At 67.7% G+C, this 23749-nt stretch overlaps 2 protein-coding genes across 2 annotated transcripts; both read right to left on the minus strand.

Annotated features, from left to right (window-relative positions):
• Positions 1-924: 924 nt before the first annotated feature.
• ARC (activity regulated cytoskeleton associated protein) lies at positions 925-3242 on the minus strand. Its single transcript, XM_016139205.2, has 2 exons — positions 1286-3242; positions 925-1065 (listed from the first exon to the last, which is right to left on the minus strand). The coding sequence occupies exon 1, from the start codon at positions 3121-3123 to the stop codon at positions 1927-1929; it is 1197 nt and encodes a 398-aa protein (XP_015994691.1). The 5' UTR covers positions 3124-3242; the 3' UTR covers positions 925-1065; positions 1286-1926.
• A 12033-nt stretch (positions 3243-15275) lies between these two features.
• Positions 15276-23278, minus strand: JRK (Jrk helix-turn-helix protein). The gene is made up of 2 exons (XM_016139174.2): positions 23229-23278; positions 15276-21149 (listed from the first exon to the last, which is right to left on the minus strand). Exon 2 carries the CDS (start codon positions 20749-20751, stop codon positions 19084-19086), a length of 1668 nt encoding a protein of 555 aa, XP_015994660.2. The 5' UTR covers positions 20752-21149; positions 23229-23278; the 3' UTR covers positions 15276-19083.
• Positions 23279-23749: the final 471 nt, after the last annotated feature.

The following is a 23749-nucleotide window of genomic DNA, read 5'->3' on the forward strand; positions in this document are numbered from 1 at the left end:
CGAGGCTGGGTCTGTGGGGGGCCTGGGAGCCGGGGCCTCCCTACGCCCGTGCCAGCCTGTGAGTTTGGGTTATGGCTTATGTGCAAAAATAAAATTTGGGGGGACTGGCAGGGGCACAGTGGGAAGGGCTGGCAGCATCCCCTGCGGACATCAGTCCCCCAAATCTGGGAGCCCCCAGTGGCCAGGCGAGAAAGGGGATCCCAAACAGGGCCTGCTCTGGCTGCAGACGCGAGTGTGGGACCAGCACCAGCGTGTTGGAGCCGGGGAGGTGGGGGTCGGGCCAGGCCCAGTGGGCCTGGCAGAGAGCCAGCCTGAGCCCCAGGACCAGAGGCTTTGGTCTCCTGGGGCTCGGGGGGCCACCGGGCAGGGGCGGCGGCCTCAGCCCCGGGCTCTCGGGAAGCTCAGGCAGGAGAGGACGGTGGCACAGTGGCCGGGGGCAAGGGGGGCCCAGGCTGGAGCATGATGGGGCCCGAGGTCACGGACCCCGACTCCAGCCACAGTGGCCCTGGGGGCGGGCAGGCTGGCGGCCAGCGGGGCGGGCATAGCGGCAGGCCCTGGCCCTCGCGCTGGCGCTTGTCACCAGCAGCGCTCCGCCGGGCCCCTCCTCTCCACAGCCCCCTGGCTGGCTGGCCTGAGGCGACGGTGCAGGCAGCCTGCAGGGGGCGGGGGCAGTGCCGGGAATGGCAGCAGCGTTCCTAGGAGCCTCGAGACCTGAAAGGGAAGACGTAGGACAGTCAGGGACAAGACAGGGGACTGGGGCTGCCCACAGGAAGGGCAGGGGGCACAAAACGGACCGAGATCCCAGCCTGCCAGAGCCGTGGGGGAAGGGCCTGGGCCCGGGCCGGGGAGGCACCCACAGGCCCCTGGCAAGCACAGCTGAGGGTCGGGGTCTCTGGGGGCAGGAATGGGGCTCCGTTACCTGTTGTTGCTCTCCTGGCTCCGTGGACACCGGCTGCTGCCTCAGCCGATTTGAGGACGCGGCCCCGTGGGACCCTCCACCTGCCACCAGTGAGTCACCAAGCCGAGTTCAAGCCTTCTCCAGGCTGGTATGAATCACCGACGCTTCTGCATGGCAGCACACACGGGCCTGTGAGAGCCGGCTCGGTGAGCCCCGGCCCTGCAAGCCCCCGGCCCTGAGCCCACGGTGCCAGCCCGGCCTGGCCCCATGCTGACTGGCTGGGGCGCCTCGGAGCTTTGCGGGGCCGGCCTGGGCCACGGACACCGCCACGGCACCACTGAGCTCTACGGCGCCCCCTGTCGGTGGTGCCATCATGCAGGGGCTCACCTGAGGGGCCAGGAGGCACCGGAGCCAGGTCTGCTGCTGCTGCTGCTGCTGCTGCTGCTGCTGCTGCTGCTGCTGCTGCTGCGCCTCAGCCTCGGGTGCCCTCTGGGACAGGGAGTCGCGCTGCCCGAGGCGGGCCGGCCCCTTGCACGGCGAAGGCCGGGGTGGGGCCGCGGCCGGAAGCTGAGGTTCCCGGGGCACTGCTGCTGCCTTGGCTTCTGCTCTGGGGCATGCCCTGAGCTTGGTGCTCGCAGGCCCATGGCACCAGGACACTCGGTTTCTGAGTGCCCAGGGGGCCCAAGCGCTGAGCAGGATGAGGAGGCTGGGCTCCTGTCATGGCCTGAGTGTGCGTGTGTGTGTGTGTGTGTGTAGGGAGAGGGAGGGCAAGTGGCCCAGGCAGGCCCAGAGCCCCGGAAGACAGACAGAGGGTGACAGGGCAGGACCCGGCACGGGGGAGGGGTCCCTTTGCTCTTTGGGGCACACTGCCCGCGACGGGACGACGTGCGAATCGGGCTGGGAGGCCGAAAGTTTCTAGCTGGACGAGGCCGAGGCCGCCCACTGCACGACTCAGCCCAGCTCCAAAGTCCCGACTGGCGAAGGCCACAGAGGGGCTGTGGCGGGAAGGCGGGGGCCCGTGCTGCCCTCTACTCGGGCTGGGTCCGGTCGCTGGCCGCGGACTCGTTGGTGAGGGCCGGCGTCAGGGCCTCGGCCTCGGCTGCATCCTCGGCGGCGCGGCGGGGGCTGGCGGGCTCGGGCCCCTGCTCCAGGCCGTCCTGCACCTCCAGGCCCCGCTGGATGAGCTGCTCCAGCGTCTTGGGCAGCGGGTGCCGCAGGAAGCGCTTGAGCTTGGGCTGCAGCGTGCCCACCACGTACTGGATGACCTCCTCCTCCTCGGCATCCACGTGCAGCGTCTGGTACAGGTCCCGCTTGCGCCACAGGAATTGGTCCAGCGGCTCGCCCTGCTTCTGCGGCAGGTCCAGCTCGCGCTGGATGGCCTCGCGGGACAGCGTGCCCTCGCTGTACTGCAGGAAGGCCTTCTTGAACTCCACCCAGCTCCTCACCGAGCCCTGCTTGAACTCCCACCACTTCTTGGCCGGCCCGTTCATGTGGTTCTGGATCTGCGACAGCCAGTACTCCTCGGAGCCGCCCACCTGCCGCAGGTACTCCTCCAGGTGGCTGAGGAACTCGCGCGGGTCCTCGAAGATCTGCGTGTCCACGCCGGGGCTGGGCTGCCCGTCCTCGCCGGGCACCCAGGGCGGGTACTGCTGGGCCTCCTCGGGCTCCTGGCCGGGCAGCTCGCCGGCGGCGGGCGGCGGGGTGATGGCGTAGGGGCTGACGGGGTAGTCGTAGCCATCGGTCTCGTGGCAGTAGCCCTCGGGACCCCCGACGCCCACGGAGACGGTGTGGCGGGCCGGGTCGCCATCCACCGGGTACTTGCCGCCCATGGACTCCAGGCGGTCGGCCCAGCGCTCCAGGCGGTAGAAGACCTCCCTCCACACATGCATCTCGCGCTTGACCCAGCGCTCCAGGTTGGCGATGGTCTCCTGGCAGCGGCTCAGGCAGGCCTTGATGGACTTCTTCCAGCGCTGCGAGTCGCTGGTGGGCACGTAGCCGTCCAGGTTGCCCTCCAGCTTGCCCACGGACCTGTGCAGCCCCTTCAGTTCCCGCTCCACCTGCTTGGACACCTCGGTCAGCAGGTGCCGGTGGGTCCTCCGCACGTGCTCCAGCATCTCGGCCCTGCACTTACCGATCTGCAGGATCACGTTGGGCTTGGCTGCCGGCCCGCCCCGGGGCCCCGGGTAGGTGTGGAGGCCGCCGCTCGTCATGTGGTCCAGCTCCATCTGCGCGCAGGTGGCCGCGGCGCTTGGACGGGCAGGAGGCGCGAGCTGCAAAGTCCGCTCGGGACCGGCAAGGGCTGCGGGGTCCGTGCGGCAGCGCGTCCGGCGGCGGCGGCGGCGGCGGCGGCAGTGGCGGCGGCGGCTCCGGAGCCGGTGCAGGGAACAGCGGCGCCAAGCTCTGCAGCCCGCCGCCGCGGCGCCGGCTCTTTATGCTGCCAGCGCGCCCGTGGGCGGACCCCTCGCCGAGCCCCGGCTCCCATTGGCCCGCGCGCCCACCCCGCGGCCCGCCTCCGCGCCCACTCGCGCTCGGGCGCAGAGGGAGGACCCACCCCCTGCACACACCGCGGGCCGGGTGACTAATCCCCTCGCTCCGCCGCCCCCCTCCCCGCTCACTGAGCCTACGGGACCTGAGGGACTACGCTGAGGCCGCGACCACCCCCCACGCCCGCCTGCCCGCGCACGGAGGTGCAGGTGTGCCTGGCGAGGGAGGCCGGGCCGTGGTAGGCGGCCCCCCGCCCGAGGGTAAGGAGGAAGCCCCTCCGCCAGGGACTCTGGGTGGGCTTCCCCTTCTCATCTCTGTCCTTACTGCGGATGGGGAGTGCTCTCCAGGGTCCCCACTGCCCCCGACTTTCACCCGCCCAGTCCTGGCCGGGGGCGCGGGGTGTTCAGCCCTTGATCAGCCCTGACAGGGCCCCCACGTCCAGACCCTCCCCCCCTTGAGCTGAAGGTTTAGAGGGGTTTCAGTGTGCCCAGGCGCGTGCACATGCGCACTCCCGAGTGTCAGCCGTGAGTCCCATATGTGACCTCGAGTTCCTGCCCACCCCTGCTCCGGGGCCCTTGGGTCCAGGCTCTAGGCTGGGCCCCCTAGGCTGTGAGTGCAGGGCAGGCACCCAGGCCCCTGCTGCCGGTGTGGATGGGTGACAGCCATGTGGCTGGGTAGGACTGCCCCGTGCCCCGCTCCCGAGTCTTTGTTGAGGACCAAGACTTCTCCATTTAGGGCCCCCAGGGAGACCTGGAAGCTGCTCCCTGGGGAGGGGGGTGAGGAGAAGGTGTGGGGGGCAGTCCTGCAGCCCACCGCAGGGGGCTGGCCCTGAATCCCCCAGGCCACTGCGGGAACCTGGTCAGAAGCTCCAGGACTTGTAAGAGGATGGCAGAGGGAGGGGGAAGGAGGGAGGGGAGGAGGGAGGAGGGAGGAGGGAGGATGGGGGAGGAGGGAGGGTGCTGGCAGCCTTGCAGTCGGCAGAGGCAGAGGAAAGCAGAGCACCATATAAGGAGTGGGGATCCGGAAGCGAGATTCCCCTCCGCTTCCCAGCAACAAGGCAGGGGAGCGGGATCTGCCTCCGGAGCTGCCCCCTGGCAGGTGGGCCGGGCCCCAGGCCCTGCGACGTTACCTGAGCACAGGTAGCACATGCACTGCCTACGGCCAGAGGCCCACAGGCGCGGGCAGTGCCAGTCGAGCCACCTCAGACCCGCTGCTGCTTCTGTGTGTCCCCTGTCACACACTGCACACTCATCCCCCCGTCATACTGTGTGTCCCCTGTCACACACTGCACACTCACCCCCCAGTCACACTTCCCCCCACACGTGTCCCCCACGCACACACTCATCCCCCCCAACCCACACCCACGCGCACAGACAGCCTCGCTCCGTCTGGTTCACAGGCTCAGGTGCCCGCACCGGCTGGGGTCCCCCCCCCCGCGGCGCCCCCTCCCCATCCCGAGCCAATCTGTCTCCTCCTTTCCTTTCTGGGCTTCCTCCCCTGCGGCGGGGGGAAAGTCTTTCTGGCAAAAATTCCCCCAAACGGCTCTCCCGGGCGTTTCTAATTCAGGGTGAGTGGGCGGGCAGAGGTGGGAGGCGAGGGGCGGCATGGAGCAGGGTGGGGGAGGCGGGCGGAGAGGCTGCGAGAGCCGGGAGCCGGGATCCCAGCGCCCAGCCCGGCGTCCCGTCCGTCCATCCGGGAGCCAGAGGAGGTGGCCGCCCGCGTGTGGGACGGCTGAGGCGCGGCCAGGCCGGCCAGTGGCCTGAGTGCAGACCCGGGGCTGTGTCCGCGTCGGAGGTGAGCTGGGGCCCGAGCAGCAGGGCAGGGGCCGCACGCATGCACGTGTGTGTGCACGTGCTCACGCTTGTGCAGTGGGGGCACCAGAGCCAGCCGCAGAATGACCAGGAACAAAGTCCATGTGGCCCCTGGGAGTGGCACTCAGGGCCAGGTCCCCTGACCAGCCGGGGGGCCCAGGCCCTGCCAGGGCTCTAGGCCTGGGGCCCACAGTGGCCTCTAGCCCCACCCACCCCAGCCAAGGCAGCAGCGGTCTGGCAGGGCCTCCCGGAGGACGGAGGACGGGGCGCCCAGCCAGGGCCTGGAGGGTTGACCAGGCAGAGAGCAGCAGGTGAGGTGGGCGCGTGAGAGGCGCCTAGGGAGGGGCGAACAAAGGCGGGAGACTGGAGGGGGGCGACCACCACCCTTGTGGGGCGCGCCCGGCCCAAGAGGGAATCTCGAGGCGGCCTAGCAGGCAGAGCTCGACACAGACCCCTGGGGGTGGCCCCCTTCTGCGGCCGGCCCCACCCTGAGGGAGATGCTGGGGCTGGTCATGCGGAGCCAGGCAGGACCGGCCCTGAGGCTGTGCCCGCGGGGCCCGCAGTGACAGGTGACAGGCGGCAGCCAGGCTGCTTGCTCAGGGAACACTTAATCGTTGCCCAATTATCGCCCCAGAAGCCCTCAGCAAACCCCCGCACTGGAGCCTGGGGCACCATTCTTCTGCCTCCGGAAAAGAGGCCGGGCTGCTGCCTGCCCGGGATGGGGGGCTGCCCCCGCCCGCCCCTCCGTGCCCGCCCTCCCCCACAAGTGGGGATGAAGGTCAGAGAGCCAGCCTCCACCCCAAAGCCTCACCCAGAGCACACACTGCAGGTTGGGAGGGGCGGGAGGAGGGGGAGCTGGACTGTTTAGGGAGCGGGAGAGCGTGGGGGAACCCCGCTCCCAGAGCGCATCTGGTCTCTCTGCTCCTGGGCCTGCCAGCTCCGGAGGCCTGGCCTGGCGTGTCACTGGCGGGGGGGGGGGGTGGACCACAGAGGGGGTCCGCCCTGCTCTCGGATCCAGGCAGCCCCCATTCGAGCTCCTCTGGGGTCCTGGCCTTCTGCCTCTCAGGCCCCAGGTCCCCAGACCCCAGGTGCTGACCGAATGATGCCGAGATGCCCATCTCAAGCTGGGTCTCCCACGTCCACGGCCGCTGGGAGCCCCGCCCCGGCCCTCTCAGACCCCCGCCAGCCTGCAGCTGGAGCCGGGCTCCCACGGCTGCCCCGTGGCCGTGTGCTTTCCCCACAGGGCTCATGTCTGCCTCTGGGGACCCCTTAGTGCCAGCTCCCGGTCCCCACAGGCTGGACCCCCAGATGAGCCAGGGGTACTGCTCAGCAAGGCCAGACGGACTGCCTGTACCCCAGTCCTCCCTCCCTGCTCCCCTTCTGGGGGCCCAGAGTGTGGTCTGGCAGTGGAAGGGAGCTCGCCTGCCCCCCCAGCGGGGCCTAGGCCCCAACCCCTGGACTCACACCCCACCTCCTGGGGCTCCCTCGGGGCTGATCTCCTGTGTCAGCGGTGAGCGCCGCTCAGCCCTGGTGTGAGCACCAGCGTCTTTGGGCGCAGAGCTCACGGACCACCTCACACACGCGCCAGCTGATCCCCACACCTGTTCGTGGCCTTGTCCTTGTAGAGGAAGGCCAGGGCGGGGGTCTGCCTCTCCCTCTCACCTGCCCCTTCCCGCCTGGCCTTGGCCTGTGGACCAGGTGTGCCCACCCTGTACATGTACCAGCACCCATCCGGCCGCCCTGCCGGGCCACCCCGGGTCACACAGCCTCGTTCCATTGCTCCCACACCTGAGGGAGCTGGGAGAGGGACCAGGCCGCAGCCTTTCCTGGTGGAGAGCCTCCGTCCCTCCCGGCCTCGGGACCGGCTCGCTGGGTCCCAGCCCAAGGGCTGTCCCCAGCTCGTCCTGCTTCAGGCCTCCCGACAGTGTCACTTCGGGGACCCCCCCCTGCGGCCCCTCAGGCCTGCTGTCTCCTCCTCCGCTTGCCGAGGCTGCCCGGGGGCCTGGACGTCTGCCCGGTGGCTGCACAGGCCCTGGGGACGTGGGCGAGCTGCTGCCGGTGGCAGGGCCTGCAGTCCGAGCCCAGTCAGCTGGGGGAGCACCTGGGCCCTCCCACCGGCCCTGCCCACTGCTGCCCGGTCAGCCCCAGCCCCCATCCCTCCCCTGAGGGCCCCCACAGCTCCGATGGAGGGCGGAGGGCGGACAGGGGACCCAGGGGAAGCCTGCAGGGGCAGAGGCACGGAGGGGGCAGGGGGCAGGGGGCAGGGCACGGGACACAGCAGATCCGGATGGAGCTGAGGGCGGCTGAAGACCAAAGAGGAAAGAAGGATTGAGGTGGTGGAACCGGAGGGGCAGAGAGAGAAGGGACACGGGGACGCGGACCGCCCGCTGTCATTTCGCCTCTAGGGAGGGTCTCGCTCGCTTTTCACAGAGCTTCTGACCCCCCTCAGGCCCCCCCCCCCAGCCTCCAGGTGACAGGCTGGGCTCCTCCAGTGCAGCCGCCCGATGTGCCCGCCCAGCAGAGCCGCCTAAGACCCAGGGCCGGGGCGGGGGTCAGGGGGGACGTCAGTGCCAGGCGCGCGCCCGGTGGCCTGGCCGATGCAGGGAGCAGGGCCCAGCCCTGGCCCGGAGCCGCGGGAACATTCTCGCTCTGATCCCCACCCCCTCCCTCCCGTCTTCCTTCCCTCCCTTCCCTCCGGCTTGGCAGGGTGTGTGTGCTGTGTCCTGTCTCCAGAACAGGCCGCCTGTTAGTTCCGGGCCCCCACACACCAGACCCTCCTCCCTCCTGCCTCCTTCCTGCCTCCTGCCTCCTAGGGAAGTCGGTATTTTTCCGATGATCCTGGCACTGCTGCGCCTGAGCCAGCTGCTCCTGGCCCCCTGCAGGCCGTCGTCCTGGGCCCGCTGGCCGAGCCCAGGAGCCCGGGGACCGGGCGGTGCAGAGCCAGCCTCAGAGGGCCTCACTGGCTCACCCTGCCCCTGCCCTCGCAGAAGGGAAGACCGAGGCCCCGAGGGGTCTGCCCGGCTCTTGTCACAGCCAAGGTCAAGTAGGCCAGAGCCGGGCGGGGGCAGGGGGTGCCGGCCGAGGGTGTGGGCAGCAAAGTCCTGCTGGCTCCTCCCCGGCCTGTTTCCTCTCGGGTAAGGTGCTCATAGCCTTCCTCGCCCTGCTCAGCTGTGAGGTGTGTCAGTCATTCGGTCAACAAACAGTTCCCGAGCCCCACCTGGCAAGCGCTGAGCAAGGGGTGGTGCAGGGAGGACAGATGCCCTGTGAAGTCAGGGCGTCACCGCCACCCCGCACAGGCCCTGGGGAGCGCCAGACTTCACGTGGCCCCCCTTCATCCCCAGCCTCCAGGGATCAGGCTGGGCCCCTCAGACCAGAGCCCAAGACGGGACGTGGGGAAGAGAGGGTCCCCGCAGCAGGGACTGGAGTGCCACGCAGGAGCCCACAGGGCACCTGGGTCTAAAGTGTGCCCTCAGCTCCATGGTGCCTCCTCGGGACTGAGCGTCCACGGACCCCTGGGCGGGAGCCAGGCACCTCCCTTCGCGCCCGCACCGCGCCGAGGTGCTGTGTGGCCTCCCGCGAACCGCTTAAGCCGTGTGGCCCGCTGTCGTCCTCATGCAAGGGGCAGACTGGACTAAACGGGGGCCAGCGGCGTCAGTGCGCGTGGGGACCACGCCCATCCACCCACGCCCCGCCACCCGCGTTCACCGGGCGAGGGCCTCCCGGTTTGGAAGCCTAAGCCTTAGCCCCCAGCGCGGCTTCACGCGCTGCCTAAATCTGAGCCCAGGGTCGCCACCTCCGAGAAGGCGCCCCGGTCTCCCAGGGCAGTGTCCCCCACGGCCCCTGCCAGCCTCGTGCCCTGGACAGGCCCGCCTCAGCCACGGAGCAGGCGGCGGGCTGCGTGCCCGTGTGTGAGTGTGTCAGTGTGTGTGTGAGTGTACGTGTGTCAGTGCGTGTGTGAGTGTATGTGTGTGTGTCTGAGTGTGCCTGCATATGTGCGTGAGTGTGTGTGTGTGCATGTGCCTGCGTGTGAGCATGTGAGTGTTCCTGTGTGTGTGTGAGTGTGTCAGTGTGCCTGCGTGTGAGCATGTGAGTGTTCCTGTGAGTGTGTCAGTGTGCCTGCGTGTGAGCGTGCGAGCACGCACGGCACCTTCCTGAACGGTCCGGCCGAGGTGTGCTCTGCTCGCTGACCATGTTGGGCCCTGAGCCCCGAACACGCGCCTTCTGGTTGGAGGGGCTCTGAGCCCCGGGGCGCTGTGGCCGGAGCGGGTGGGCGAGAGAGCTGGAGGGCGAGCAGGCGGAAGTGGGGCCCGGGGGGGGCGTCTAGCAGGGCAGGCGGTGAGGGGCGGGCAGAGCCTGGTGGGGACGGGGATGGGGAGGGGTCCGCATACCTCCTCGCGGTGGCCAGGATGCTTTGGCCTCCAGCACTGGCTCTGCGGCCCGGAGCGAGGACACCGGGGCCGCGGGGGCAGGTGTGCGGGGACCTGCTTCAGGCCGGTGTCCCAGCTGGACAGCGGGCACGGTGCGAGGGCTGTTTAGGGGTGAGGGAAGGAGGGGAGCTGGGGCGCAGTCCACTCGGCTCGGAGGCCCTGGCCGTCAGGTGTGAGGGCGGGGACGCGCCAGGGACAGCTGGCAGCTGCCTGGTGGTTCGGAGCCAGGCGCAGCCCCCTCCGCCCTGCCCCACTGGGCCGCCAGCCAGGCTGTGTGCCGGCCCCCACCACCCCCCTGGACGCCCAGGGCCCCCAGATCGTGCTGCTGGAACCCTAAGTATGGCTGGCTCTTCAGCCAGGACGGGGGCTTTTGCTGCCAGCTGGCGCTGACCAGACGCCCCCAAAACTGGGGATTCAGGACGGCCCGTGCCAGGGAGGGGGTGGCGTCCGTCCGCACCTCCCTGCTGCTCTGCTCCTCCTGGGAAATCTCTCCTCAGCCTCTACCCAGCTCAGCAGCAGCTTCCGGCGCCATCAAAGGAAAGAGGCTGAGAATAGCTCGGTGTGACGCGCCAGGAGCTTCCCCACGCACGCAGGCTCCGCGCCCGGGGGGGCGGGGCTGCCCCGAAGCGACCCCCACCCAGCACCCCTCCAGCCGGAAGTCGTGCCGGCCAGCTCGGCCAGAGGCCTGGGTCCTGCGCCCCTGCCACTGGCCTGCCGTGTGACTTTGGCCCAGTGCCACCCGCCCTGAACCTCGTTACCACCCCGGCTTTCGCTCCCCATGGTGCTGGCCCCAGTGGGTCTGCCGTGCCCTCTGGGGACGGTCCTCCCAGCACTGGGAAAGCCCTGCCCGGTGGCAGCCTGGCCTCCAGCAGATCCCCAGGGGCCCTTGCCCAGGCCAAGGGAGCCCGGGTGCCACGTGGGGCCGGCAGACCAGAGATGGTCGTGGCTCACCCAGCACCTGCCGGGTGCCAGGAGTTGGCACAGCCTCCGTCACCTGGGCTGGCCCTGGGCGCCATCGTCTGAGGGAGCAAGGGAAAGAGGAAGGACACTGACCCCTAGGGGCTCCCAGGGCATGCTGAGAAGGACAAGGCCCTGGGCCAGAGGATGGCAGGGGGCCGGCCCCTCCCCTCTGTTCCCTGCCCCCTCCAGGCCACAGCCTGGCCACCTGTCTGGTGGGCAGCCCTCCTTTGTTCCTCTGCTGGCCACTCCCTCCCCTCCCTCAAGGCTGGGCCTGAGCGCCCTGCCTTCCACACAGCCTTCGTGTACATCCCCATGGGCCGCCTGGTCCGGCCGAGGCCTCTCTCCGGGGCTCCTGACCTGAACAGCCCGCGGCCGCTGCCCAGACGCCATGCCCAGCTGCAGGTACCCAGCTGCCCAGCCTGGCGACTGCCCCACTGCCCCTGCTCCATGGGTGTGGGCACCTCCCTGTCTGCTGCGGGCCTCTGGGGGGCCAGCCGCAGCCATGAGGACCCTGGCCCTTGGGGGCCCAGCGTCCACCCGGCCGTGATGGCAGAGCACCTGCCCCATCTCCCGGGGCACCGGCCAGTGAGTGAGCGGCAGAGCTGCAGTTTGAGCCCAGACTCCTGGCCTCGAGCTGGTCCCGGCCCTACTGTCCCCTGCCGTCTGCCACTGCCAAAGCCTGGCGCCCCGGCCGCTCCCGATCCCCTGAGCCTCGGCTTTTCAGCCGATGGGTGGGTCGTCGCCGGAGGCCGAGCATGGGCGACCAGCACAGGACACCGGCCCTGGCAGGACACGCGACTAGCGCTACACCCAGACCACGTCCCGTCTGCGGCCAGGGCCCCTCCAGGGACATGGTGGGGCGCCCGGGGGAGGGCGGAGGTGAGGAATGCCTCGGGCGTCAGCCGCTCTACTGCAGGCCGGCACCGCGCCTCCTCCTGCTTTGGGGACACCTGTCCGCTCCCCACGAGCCAGCGTGGACTGCGGGGCCTGGGTGGCAGGAAGGCCCAGAGCAGGTGCTTTTCCCGCCAGGCCTGGGCCTGGCCCGGCCCGGGCCTCTTCCTTCCTCGGCCAAGCTCCCCGTGGGCCATCGGCCACTGGGCCAGGCGGGGGGCCCCGACACCCCCGGGGCCAGGAATTGCCTGAGGTGGCAGAGGAGTTGGGGTCACGGCCCACTCCGTGGATTCTCTTCAATATGTGCTCCCTCCTCTCAGGCCAGGTGCACTGGGGACCAGGCCCAGGGGTGGGGCAGCTCAGCAGAGGGGGCCTCCAAGGGAAGGGTGCGGGCAGGCGGGCTGGGGGTCAGGCTAGGTCAGGCCACAGAGAAAGGAACAGGCAAAGCCAGCAGTTCTCAGGGGGCAATGCTGCCCCCCAGCGCTGGGAGGTGGGCTGAGGGACCCTCTGGCCAGTGTCTGACCTCCTCCCTGAGGCTCCCAGACCCACAGGCCCTGCCCAGACCTTGCCATGGGGTGTTCTAGGTCTGAGGGAGCCAAGACATGAAGCCCCACCCGCAGGGGACCCACGGGGCGCTGGGCACAGCCGGAGGGATTCAGGGCAGAGAGTGGGGCGCACCCCAGAAGATGGGGAGAGGGGCCTCCCTGGAGGAGGCGGAGGGAGCAGGATGAGAAAGCCAGCCGGGCTTGAGGTCGGAGGGCATGGAAATGAAGTGGGGCATTCTGGGGGAGCCCGCCCTCAGAGGGTGCGTCCGGGAGCCTGTGGAGGGTCCTGCGCCCCAGCTCAGAGTGGGTGTGGCTGTGGCGGGCTGAGCTAGAGTGGGTGGGGCAGTCCCCAGGGCCCTGTACCCTCACCCCGACCTCCCGGTTTGGGGGTTGGACAACTGCCCCCAAGACCAGATCCTTTGCTCCTCTCGGTCCCGTGGCTCTTACCCCAGCCCCCAATGCACCCGGAAAGGCAAGGCCTCCCCAGCTTCCCGACCTCCAGGCATGCGGTGAGGACAGTGGCATCGATGAGCCGTCAGTAAGGGCCAGGCCAGCGGGCCCCAGGCCCAGAGATGGAGAGACTGGAGTGGGGCGGAGACATGGGGGCGGGGGGGGGGGGCGGGAGGGAGGCGGCCACATGGCAGACAGGTGGTGCCGGGCCCCAGAGGCTCCTGGTCAGGTCATCACCGACCGAGGCAGGAGGGAGAGCAGTGGGCAGCGGTGGCCGTGGGTCTGGGGAAGTTGGGGGCAGTGGTGGAGACTTGGAGCCCATCCTGCCTCCAAGACTGGAAGGCGTCAGAGCCCCCCACCTCTGGGCAAGGGGCAAGGGCGGCACTGGGCCCACAGCAGCTCCATCCGCCACCTCCGTCATGACCGGCCCCGGCACCGCAACCCCGCCACCCCGTTACTTGTCGCCGCTGGCAAAGCCACCGCCTTCACCACCCACGAGACGGCATCACACGGTCACCACCGCCGCCGTCTACGACCGCCCCACCATGACACCCGACGCCGGCGCCCTCGTCATGACCACCGGGCAACTGCCGCCCCACCAGCTTTGTTACCCGCAGGGCCACCCGGCCCCGCCTGCTCTCTGGCTGGCGCTGTGCTCCGCCGATGACGGTCGAGGCTCTGACGGAGGCAGGCCCGGGTCTGCGCTCAGGCAAGGTCCCAAGTCCTGAGCCTCAGTGCTGAGGCCACTTGCACCCCCTGGGTGGGCCCACCCCGCAGGATAGCGGGGGACCCCAGCACCCGCCCGCAGCACCTGGGCGGCAGGCGTACCCCTCCCACGGGCTTCCGGGGGCACCGAGGTTTTCTCCTTGGTCCTAATCGGAGAGTCGGCTCTGTGGGCTTAACGCCCCCTCCCCCCGCCACACACCAGTCACCCAAATGTGGGCCTTTGCCCGGCATAGAGCCCCCCGTGCGGCCCAGGGGCTCAGGGGCCTGGGTTGGTCCTGGAGGCCCAGCCTCAAGCCTGACTCTCCCGGTGCCTGAAACCAGCTTCCCCGTCCCCTCCCCCACCCCCCATTATGGCTGTCAAGAGTGACAGGCTGTTAAGAGTGACTGTGGTGCGATTACTGTTAACCCCACGGAGCGGCAGCGCTGACTCACTTCCCAGGCATCCACGGGGCCTCTTTTCAGTGGAAAGAGGACTTGGTGTCTCAGAGCAAAGCGCGTCATGGGCCCAGCGCCTCGGAGCCCTTGACGCACCTGCCAACAGTGGGATGCCCGGGGCGAGCGTGGAGGGGCGCAGAGTGCAGGGGGCCTGGGGCCCCGCCCAGCAGAGGCCGGGAGGGTCGCCCAGGGCTCTGGGGGTGCTGCAGCCCCTCCCCCAGCCTTTTTGAAAAGCATCTTACTGTGAACATGCATGAGTAGGGAGACAGGAAAGGGCCCCAGTGGTCTCCAACGGCCCCCTTCCTCCGGGAGCATCCTAGAGCAGGCCCCACGCCCTGCATCCTTCTCCCTGCAAACACTTCGTTATTTCTCTGTGGAACAGAGTCTCTGAGGACATAACCAAACACCCTTGTCACTGGTGCAGTTTGCACGAAGTCCCTGATGGAACCTAAGGCCCAACCACGCTTAGTTTTTCCCAAGTAACTAAAAGTTGTTCACAATTGTTTTTTCAAATCAAGCATGGACAAGGTTCCCCTCTGCCCGGGCTGATCCCTGGCAGGCTGCCCTCGGTCCCTGGGCCTGGAGGACGGGCCAGGAGCCGCCAGCGGGGTGCTGCGAGCACTCTGGAGTAAACGAACGGCCGGCCTGGGTGGAAGAGGCCCAGGACCCTCGCGGCGGGATGGCCAGCGAGGCCTCTGAGGACGGGGTCTCAATAAACATGGGGAAAATGACAAGGAGAGATGGTGCGGTCGGAGGCGGGCCCAGCCCGGAGGCCTCCCTGAGCCTGGGGGCTGCACTCCAGGTCCCCACACTGAGCCGGGCCAAGGACAGAGGCTCCTGGGCCCTCCAAAGGCCTCGTCCTGTCCCAGTCAAGGTCTGACCACCTGGCCCCTCGCTGCTTTTCCAGGCACGAGTCCACCCTGTGGACGGGGCAAGGGAGTCTAGCAGTGCCCGGCCCACAGCGGGCGCTCGGCGAACATCTGCTGACTCCCGCCCCCCGCCCTGCGCCCAGCCCTCCCCGCCCCGCTGACCTGGCCATCCTCCTGAACGTCCCGGGCGGGGTCGGCGGGTTCTGGCTGGGCTGCTGCAGGGGAATGGGAGGTGGGAGGAGGGGGACAGGCCGGGACGAGCCGCCCTCTCCGCAGACCCCCGCCCAGGGGCACCAGGGCCCACTCCTCCGGCTCTGGGGTTTCACTATTTTTTTTTATTGCAGTAAAAACACAGCATAAAATTCACCACGTCCACCATTTCGCAGGGACAGCTCGGCAGCTCTGATCACCCTCACAGCGTCACAGCGCGGCCATCGCCACTCAGTCCAGAACCTTCCTTCACTGCCAACAGCAGCTCTGCACCATGAACGGGCAACCCCCGGCCCCTCCTCAGCCCTCAGGGGCTGGCCCTGGCAGCCCAGCAAGGCCTCCGAGGCCCCCAGGTCATATACCTGTCCCCACAACTGCAGCATGGAACCCTGACCCAGCGCTTGTGGGTTCCCCTCCACCCCAGTTCTGACTCAGGGAGCCACCCCAAGCTGCAGGATGGCAGGTCACAAACAGGGAAGACTAATGAGACAGAGGCCCACGGCGCAGTTATTGCCCGGCAGACGGCAAGTTGGAAAAGTCAAGTTCAGGAATTGAACACTTGGATTGAGTTCCATAAACAGAAAGGCTGTTTTATTGACTTAACTGTTTTAGCTGCAGTAAAATGTTTTTTTTTTCCTTTGAACTTCTGTCCTTTGAAAGTGGGAGATGCTGCTCTGTTTGCAGCCGGCGTCCTTGGTGACCTTCAGGCCGGCAGGACCCTGTGAGGGGGCTTGGTGGAGGGGCTGGCGGGCCCATGGAGACAGCGCATCTGCGAGCATGCTGTGGGGTCTTGGGGTATGGGAGGAGTGTGGGGGTCTCTCCTTTTTTAGGGATGAGGTGAGATGAGGCCCTCAGGAACCCCAGCACGCCCCCCAATGACAGGGGACGGGCCTTGGCCGCTGCCCTTTGAGAAGCTGCCGCCTCCCCTGGCCCCTCCCTCTGCTGTTTTGATGTCTGTTTAATGAAATACCGAGGTGCAATGAGAGCGGTGGCCTCATGTTTGGAGCCACAAATAAGAGAGAGATCGAAGGGTGTCCCCGGGAGCGCGGCCAGGCCGGGCGTGTTCCCGAGCTCACAGCAAGCCCCCCACCCCGGGCTTGCCAGGCAAAAGCCTTTTGTAAATACTTGTTCCGCCCCCCAAACGGGGTAAAATGACTCACTCAGAATGGGGAGATGGAGCGTGCTGGGCTGGGCTGGCGCCGGGCAGGTGGTACAGCGGGTGGGTGGGCTGAGGGTGGCCCAAGGACCCTCCTCCTCCCACACCTGTCCCTCCTGCCACCTGCCTGGGTCAGGGCCTCCCTCACAGATGACCTGGGCCCGGCTCCCACCAGCCAGGCCGCCTCTTCCCCCTGAGCTCAGCCAGAGCCGCAGGCCGAGCCTGGGGCAGCAGGCACCGCTCCCCAGTCACAGAGCTCCCCGAGGCTATCTGGCTGACATCGTGGTCACCCCCAGTGCCCGGCCTGGGCCTGGCACCCCCAGAGCCCAGGACCCCTTGCCCTCCGCGGCAGCAGGGCCTCTCCTCTGGGAGAAGCGGGCGGGCAGCAGGGGAAGCACCGGCAGCGATGTCCCGGTGAGTGTGGGGCTGGCAGGGCTCAGGCCGAAACCCAGAGAGGACAGCCGGAGGGGCAGTGGCGCGGGGGGCCGGTGGGCGCAGGCCGGAAAGACCGACACCCCTGGGAAACCCCGCTGCAGGCGGGGCCCTGCTCACAGACTACCGCGGGCCCCGGCCCCTCCCATCTGGGACCTTGGGCCTGACTCAGGACACACCTGCCCATGGAAAGACGTGCAGGCTGGCAGGGCAATCGGGAGGCACTGGAGCCTCTGTCCCTTAGAGCAAACCCCGTGCCGGGGGTGGTGAGGTCGGCGGCCGGCTGGAGGCCTGGAGACATCTGGCTTCCGCGGGTCCCCGCTGCACCCACCACCCACGGCAAGGAGTCACGCCCACCTTGGGTGACAGCCCCCCTCCGGGGAAAGGAGAGTCTGAGAGAGGGAGTCACCACCTTGTGGACCACAGCAATCCTGCCCCTGCCAAGCCCACTGCCAGCGAGGGCTGGGCAGGGGCGGAGACGGGCAGCCCAGGCTTCCTGAGCGGCCTCAGCAGCCACGGGAGAAGGAAGGTCGCATGGTCCCACCAGCTCCAAGTTCACATCTAGTCCAGTGGGACCCACTTAAGATTAGGAAGAAGGTTCTGAGGCTACGTCCTCAGACCACTCAAACCCCAGAAAGGACAGCAAGCGGCGCGAAGCCCTGGGGACAAGCCCACGGAGGGCACGGTGCTCTCTGAGCGGAGCCCCGGGCGGCAGGACAGAGCAACAGGGCAGAGGCGCTCGCCAGGGCTGGCCGCACAGCGCACAGGGTGGCCTTGCCGGGCCCTGGGCCTGTACCAGCACTGTACCCTGAGAATCCTCGTTCGGCCCAAGATCTCCAGAGGTGAGCCCCCGTGGGGAAGAAGGGGCGCTCACTCGTGAAGGGCGGCGAGGCCTGGCCCTGCTCCCTGGAGCACCCCCGAGCGGCAACTGGGTGCAAGCAGGAGCCACACTCTGCACCGGTTCTGGGAGGCGGCCCCGAGCACAGACACTGCTCAGCCGGTCCCTTAACAGGTGTTTATTGATTGGCCAGCGCAAACCAGAACAGGAGCAGGTCTCGTGGCATGAGGAGAGTCCACGGCCCGGGGTCTAGTCTAATGGGGACCCCGCCCCCCCTGCCCACCCGCCAAAGTCCTGCTGCTCAAGAAGCACCGGGCTGGGGCCGACAGCCGGCAGTAGGGAGCTGCTCTGGGCATGTCCTTCCCTCTGCACGTGGCCACCCCAATGCTAAAGGCGGCTTCGTTCGACTCCACAACGACGCTTCCCGTCGTGCCTCAAGCGGCCGCAATTCAGTGGCATGGGGATGCACACGAGTCCGAAAGTGACGCAGAATGACACAGAAGTGCACAGGTGCAGAGGTGCTACCCAGGTGTGCGAAGGAAACTACTGCCGCAGGAGCACAGCGCGGAAGCCATCGGGCCCAAAGAACCAGCGAGGACGCTTTTAAAAGGACCCGCGCCTGCTTCCTCGTCTTCACACGCGCATTCAAAACGAGACGCGCGCCCCGCACGCAGCGCCGCGTCGGGAGTGGCCGTCGCCCTGGCGTTTGGGAAGCGGTAACGACAGAAAAGAATCCGAGTACAAACCGAACACGCACGTGCCCTCGGCTCTCACGGGAATGGAGTCCCCCAGCAGGCACGAACAGCGAACGGATGGAAATTCTGCGTCCCTCGGCTGCCATGACGTGACTTCAGGAAGGAATGGACGTCAAGGGCAAAGAACACAGGAGTACCCCTGCTGTGGCAAGCGCTGCCCCCCGGGGCCGTCTGAGGCCAGGTCCGGCAGTGCCGCAGCCACGACAGGGGAAGGACCGCCTGTCGTCCACGGCCTGCCTTACCAAACCGGCTGGGAAGGCCGCCAGCCTCGCGAGTCTTACTGGGCTGAGAACGGCTGCAGACGAAAGTCGCCCTACTGCGGGGATCCGAGTGGCTTCCTCCGTCCGCTATGCGCGTGCAAACCTAAGACTGCTGTCTGACGGCCTGACCAGACTTATCCACGGAAAGCCCGTGAGCGGCAATTCTGGGGAGCGTGGGACAGTGGACTGTCTACTGGACTCTGGGCCAAGGCGTGAGAAACACCACAGGCCCTGTGGCCCTCCGTCGGGTGACGGGCGGGCCAAAGTCCCTGCTTGCTCTACGGGAAGCAGTTCAACCACGAGGTGTCAGCGTGTGGCCTACACCCTGGGGTCCGAGAGCAGCGTGGGGTCCGCTGGCGAGGTGGAGGGACTTTCAGGAAAGGCTCGTGCTGCTGAGATCATGCCTGAAGTGGGGACACGTGACCAGGGCAATGACAGGGTGCCTGCGAAACCACAGCAGAGGGCTCCGCTGACTCGATGTCATAAACTGAGCGCTAGCCACTGGTGACCCGTCCTTGGGGCCTAACACAGGCATGGCAGCCAGGCCAGCAGGCCAAGGCCCGAGGGGCAGAAGTGGGCCTTGAGATGTGCCAGCCTGTCAAGTGGCAGCAGGTGCTGCCACCCGCTGGCCTGAGAGCCAGTTTTTCTTTTCCTGGACAGACACCCCTACCCTTGAAGACAGCAAGGCTGGGCCGGGAAACACCAGACCAGAATCCGCCTGCCCCGTCCCAGGTTCCGGCCACGGAATGCTCTGGCATGTTTCAGGTTCGGTGGGCCCTTCCAGAATCTCCCCTCACACCCTCCTGACAGGACAGGTAAGACAGTAACACCTGCTTTACGGGAACGAGAGGGGCTGGGCTGCGGGCGCTCAGCACCGCGGCCCGGGACAGCTCCCCGCTGGCGGGCGTGGCCGCGCAGCCGCCGGGCTCTGCGCCGTCAGTCCCCGCCCGCCCCGCCGGCCGCGGACCCCGTCAAGCAGGGGTGCGGGGAACCGCAGCCCGCGGCGCGCCCCTGGGGGGCTTCCAGCTTGACCGCAGCCCTGAGGGCCTGGCGCCGCCGCCCCTGCCGCTGCCGCGCGAACACGGCGCGCAGCGCGCGCAGCTGCCCCAGCTCCTGCGCGGAGAAGCAGGGCTGCGCCTGCGCGAAGCGCACCACGGCGTCGAAGGCCGCGGCCGCCTGCTCCCAGGCCGCCTCGTCGCACGCCCCGGCGCCGCCGTCATCCTTTTCGGCCGGCTTCGGGTGGCCCGTGGCGGGGCGCCCCCCTCCGGCCTCCGGCCCGGGCCCAGCGCGCTCCGTGGCCGCGCTGCCGTTGAGTCTGCTGCTCGGGCGGGACGCGGCCTCTTTCCCGAGCTCCAGGACGTGCGCGAAGGTATGGTCGTGAGGCCTGCTTCTGGGGTGCTCAGGCTCCTCCTCAGAGGACGAGCCTTCGGCCAGCGCGGCCGCGGGCCACAGCTTCCTCCAGGCCCGGCTGAAGACGTCGCCCGGCACGGCGTCCCAGGCGCAGGCCACGCTGCAGATGGCGTCGTTCATGCTGTAGCGCGGGTGGCAGCCCTGCAGCGCGACGGGCGGGTTGACGAAATTCCTCATGAAATCTCGTCGGATGCCCTGGTCCATGGGCTGGATTAAGGAGGTGACGCTGGCAGGCAGAAAGATGGTGAAGATGTTGTCGGACACCAGCTCGGACTCCTGCGGGTGGGCCCGGGCGCTGTCCAGCAGCAGGATGGCTTTGCTGTCCTCGGGCAGCCCCAGGCCTCGGAAGTGCTCTCTCACGGAGGGAGCGAAGATGTGATGGAACCAGTCGGAAAAGACCGCCCCGTCCGCCCGCGCGTCACCGTGAGCCCGGGGGGCCGCTGGCAGGTGCGGGGCGCCTCTGGCGGCCCGGGGGCCGCTGCACCTCCCGATCACCAAGGGCTTGATTTTGTGGGAGCCCGTGGCGTTGGCACACATGAGGACGGTCAGCCTGTCCCTGCTGTGCCTGCCACCGGGCACCACGCCCCCCTCAGGGGCGGGACCCGGCAAGCACCGCCAGAAGAGGCCAGTCTCCCCGGCGTTGTAAACCTGCTCTGGCGTCAGGCCGTGCTCCGAGGTCAGGCTCTGGAAAAACCCGCAGAACTGCTCAGCTGCATGGTGGTCAGCCACCTGCTTCTCGCTGGACGCGTCCAGCTTCTTAATGCCATGTCTGGCCTTAAAACGCCACAGCCACCCGCCGGAAAACACGCAAGGCTCGGTCAGCTGCATCTGCTCGTAGAAGTCCTTGGCCTTCTCGATGAGCATGGGGCCCGAGACGGGCACGCCCTCGGCGCGCTGGCCCAGGAACCACTCGTACAGCACGCGGTCCAGGTGCTCCAGCTTGGGCGTGTGCAGCGTGCGCCGGCGCTCCAGGGCCTTGTTGGAGTCGGAGCTGGCGAAGAAGCGCAGCAGCTGCGCCTTGTGGGCGCGGATGTCGTAGAGCGTGGACATGCCCACGTTGTACTCCTGCATCAGCGCCTTGCGGCTCTCGCCCTTCTCCAGGCGCGCGCACACGTCCATCTTCTCCTTCAGCGTCAGCACCACCCGCTTGCGCTTCTCCCCCGCGCCCCTCCCGGCAGCCGGCTTGGCGGCCATGTGGCGGGCGGCCTGTCCCGGGGGCAGCCCGAAGGCCTTCCTGCCTCCCCGTCCCCTTCCTCCCGCTCCGCTCACCCGCCCGTTCGTCTCCCCACTCTGGCCACCCCGTCCTGCGCCCCACAAGCCACTGCTCCTCCCTCCAGTTCCAGCAGCCTCTTGCCTCAGCTGTCCCTCATCTTCCAGGCCCCTAGCAACGTGGCCGGCTCCTGGACACGCCCACGCTGTTGAAAACTCCAGTCTTCTCCGTGGGGACAGTGGCAACTTCTCCCCTCAACCAGAGAACAGGGAGTAAAGGGGGCTCGGCAGCTGGCTTCCAGCCAGCCAAGGTGGGACTGTCTGGGCCGGGGGTGCCTCTCTCCGGGGCTCACGGTGCTGTCACACACACAGTGCTTTAGGAACTGCAAAACAGAAGGGAGAAGAAAGAGAATGTCACGGAGCGCGGGCACGGGCCGCCTGCACACGCCCTCACCCCTGCAGACAAGCCGGGAGGCTGCGGCGGAAACAAGTGATGTGGAGACGACCGACCGAACGGGGTCCGGGGCTGCCCAGCTCTCCCCGCAGCCCCCGGCGTGCTGCGCACGCTGGCTCTTCCCAGCTGCTACCGAGCGGCTTCTGAGACATCCTGGTTACTTCCGGCTGCCCAAGTCCATTCTTTTATAACCCTCTCCCAAAACATCCCGCACCCCACCCTTCACTGCCGAGCAGACTTGCAAGGCATAGTGGGTACATCCTTGCTGGCCCAGGGCACCCTGTGAGAATCGCAGCCCGCCACACCTCGCCTGGCGAGGGGATGACACCCTCCAGCCCCTGAGGGCTGAAGAGCCGTGGTGCCCACACTTCCCGCCTGGCTGGTCTGCTGAGAGCCCTGGGGCTGCTGAGAGTCCCGTCTTCTCTCTCAGAGTCAGCTGTCCCCTCTTGGCCCTCTCACGTGGGACTGCAGATCACCCAGGAAGCAGCTAGTGACAGACATGCAGTACTGACAGATGTACTTCTAGCCGTGACCCCGCCCCCGCCTCCCTCCCAAACCCTCGTTTTGGCTGCTTCTTCAAACCAACTTCAAGCAGTTGGTGAGGCCGCAGGATGACTCGCATCTAGAGCATAAAAATGTGGCCCTTTGAGACTACCACTCAGGAGAAATGCAGTTTGCTCAGATGCAGCAAGAGCCCCGAGGACAAATCCAGGCCCGTCACCAGCCAGGGGTGAGTACGTCCTCGCACCCTCCCAAGTCAGTCTCCTGGTCTGCAAAGTAAAAAACGTGCTGGTCCTATTTTCCAGGTGTGACAGTGTGATAGTGTACTGTCGGGGCCTGTGAGAAGCAGAGGGAAGTGAAGGCCACGTCCACCTTTAGGGAGATGTTTAATATGAAACCAGGCGGAAATGGGACCCCAGTCACTTGTGAGAGCCTGACTCGAAGCACCACAGAAGTGAAGAGCCAGGATGGCTGGAATGGTCCTGGACGCTCAGCGCCAGAAATCCGCTCACGACGAACGCATCCTCACGCTCGACGTGCAGATGTGTGCGGGCTGCTGCAAGACAGCTGAAAACAAGGATCTGGCTCGCAAGACAAAAACCTTCCTTAAAAATCAAATTCAGATATTATTTCCGAAACAATTCCTTAAACCCAAAGGTACCATGACACAGCAAGAGGGATCACAGGGCTCCCAGCCACTTCAAAGGAAGCACCGGTACCAAGGCCACGTGGACTCCAAGACAACAGACATGTTAACCTCTGGTGCTCAAGGGACAGACAAAAAAATGCGGGCGGGCATCGGGGCACAGAGTGGGGGCGGGAGAGAACAGAGGGGACACGCATCCACAGGCAGGCAGGCCCTCCCCGGCCTTGGAAGGGACCGCGAGGGCTTAAGGGAGGAGCGGTGGTGTCCCCGGGGGGTCAGGGGTCTCAGGGGAGAAATGCGCTAAAACAAGGGCTCTGGAGACCGAGGAAGAGATGGAGAAGTATTGGGGGCAAGAAGGATGGAGGTACTTCGGCAAGGGGCAGAGACATCGGCGTGCGCATCCTGCAAAGAGGGAGCCTGGGTGCCGAGCAGGGTTCCCCAGCGGACACCGGTAGGTACGCGCACAGAGGCCCTCCCCGTGGAGCACAGGGCAGGGAACTCCGCGGCCGGGAGCCGCCGCGGGAGGCTGCAGAGGCTGCTCTGGTCCGGTGCCATGTTTGGGGGTCAGAAGCTCTGTTTGGGGCAATAGCAAACCGAAAAGGGAAAGCAAATAGTCAAGTCTCTGGCGGCTTCTTCGGAGGGAGAGAGGGCCCCTCGGCGGCCAGTGCCTTCCGCAGGGGGAGCCCCGGGATCGGGCCGGGGCGCCACGGCCAGGCTCGGAGCGAGGGCTGCGGACGACGGCGGGAGCTGCGAGGGTCGCTCGCGGCTGGCGGCTCGCCCCGGAGCCCCGTGCAGCGGAAAGCCGAGGGGCTCACACCCCGAGCCGAGGGGCGCGGCCGAGAGGACCCGACCCCCACTCACCTGCGGGCCCCGAGCCACCGCCACGTCCGGAAGCGCCGCCGCTCTGCCCGCCGCCGGCGCGCGCCTGCGCCATACCCGCCGCTTCCGGGACGCTCTAGGCGGCCCGGAGGACTCGCGTCTCGGTGGCTTCGCCGAGGCCGGTGGGGGAGCTGGAGGGAGACCCTGGGAGGCGGAGGCCGGGTGTGGACGGCCTCGGCGCGTCTACTTGTCCATCTGTGGAATGGGCGCGGGGTGACTGGAGTCTCGGGTTTTGTTGGGGGCCCTCGCAGTCGTGGGCAAGGGCGGGCGTGAGGGCGCCCCCAGTCCGGGACGGCCTTTGATGTGGGAGTTTCTGAGGGGCATGTGGAGGGCAGCGATTTAGCCCCCCGCCCTTAGCGACGTGAACGGCGACGATGCTGTCCTCTTGCCCAGCCTCTTAGCTAGAGCCTCACCCACACCTCATTTTGATTTCCATGATGAGACTTGGGACTTTTGAGCTGATGTGCCTTGGGTGAGATTTGGACTTTAAGCTGATGCTATGC

Source organism: Rousettus aegyptiacus, unplaced genomic scaffold (genome assembly GCF_014176215.1).
Source record: "Rousettus aegyptiacus isolate mRouAeg1 unplaced genomic scaffold, mRouAeg1.p scaffold_m13_p_15, whole genome shotgun sequence".
Lineage (NCBI taxonomy): Eukaryota > Metazoa > Chordata > Mammalia > Chiroptera > Pteropodidae > Rousettus > Rousettus aegyptiacus.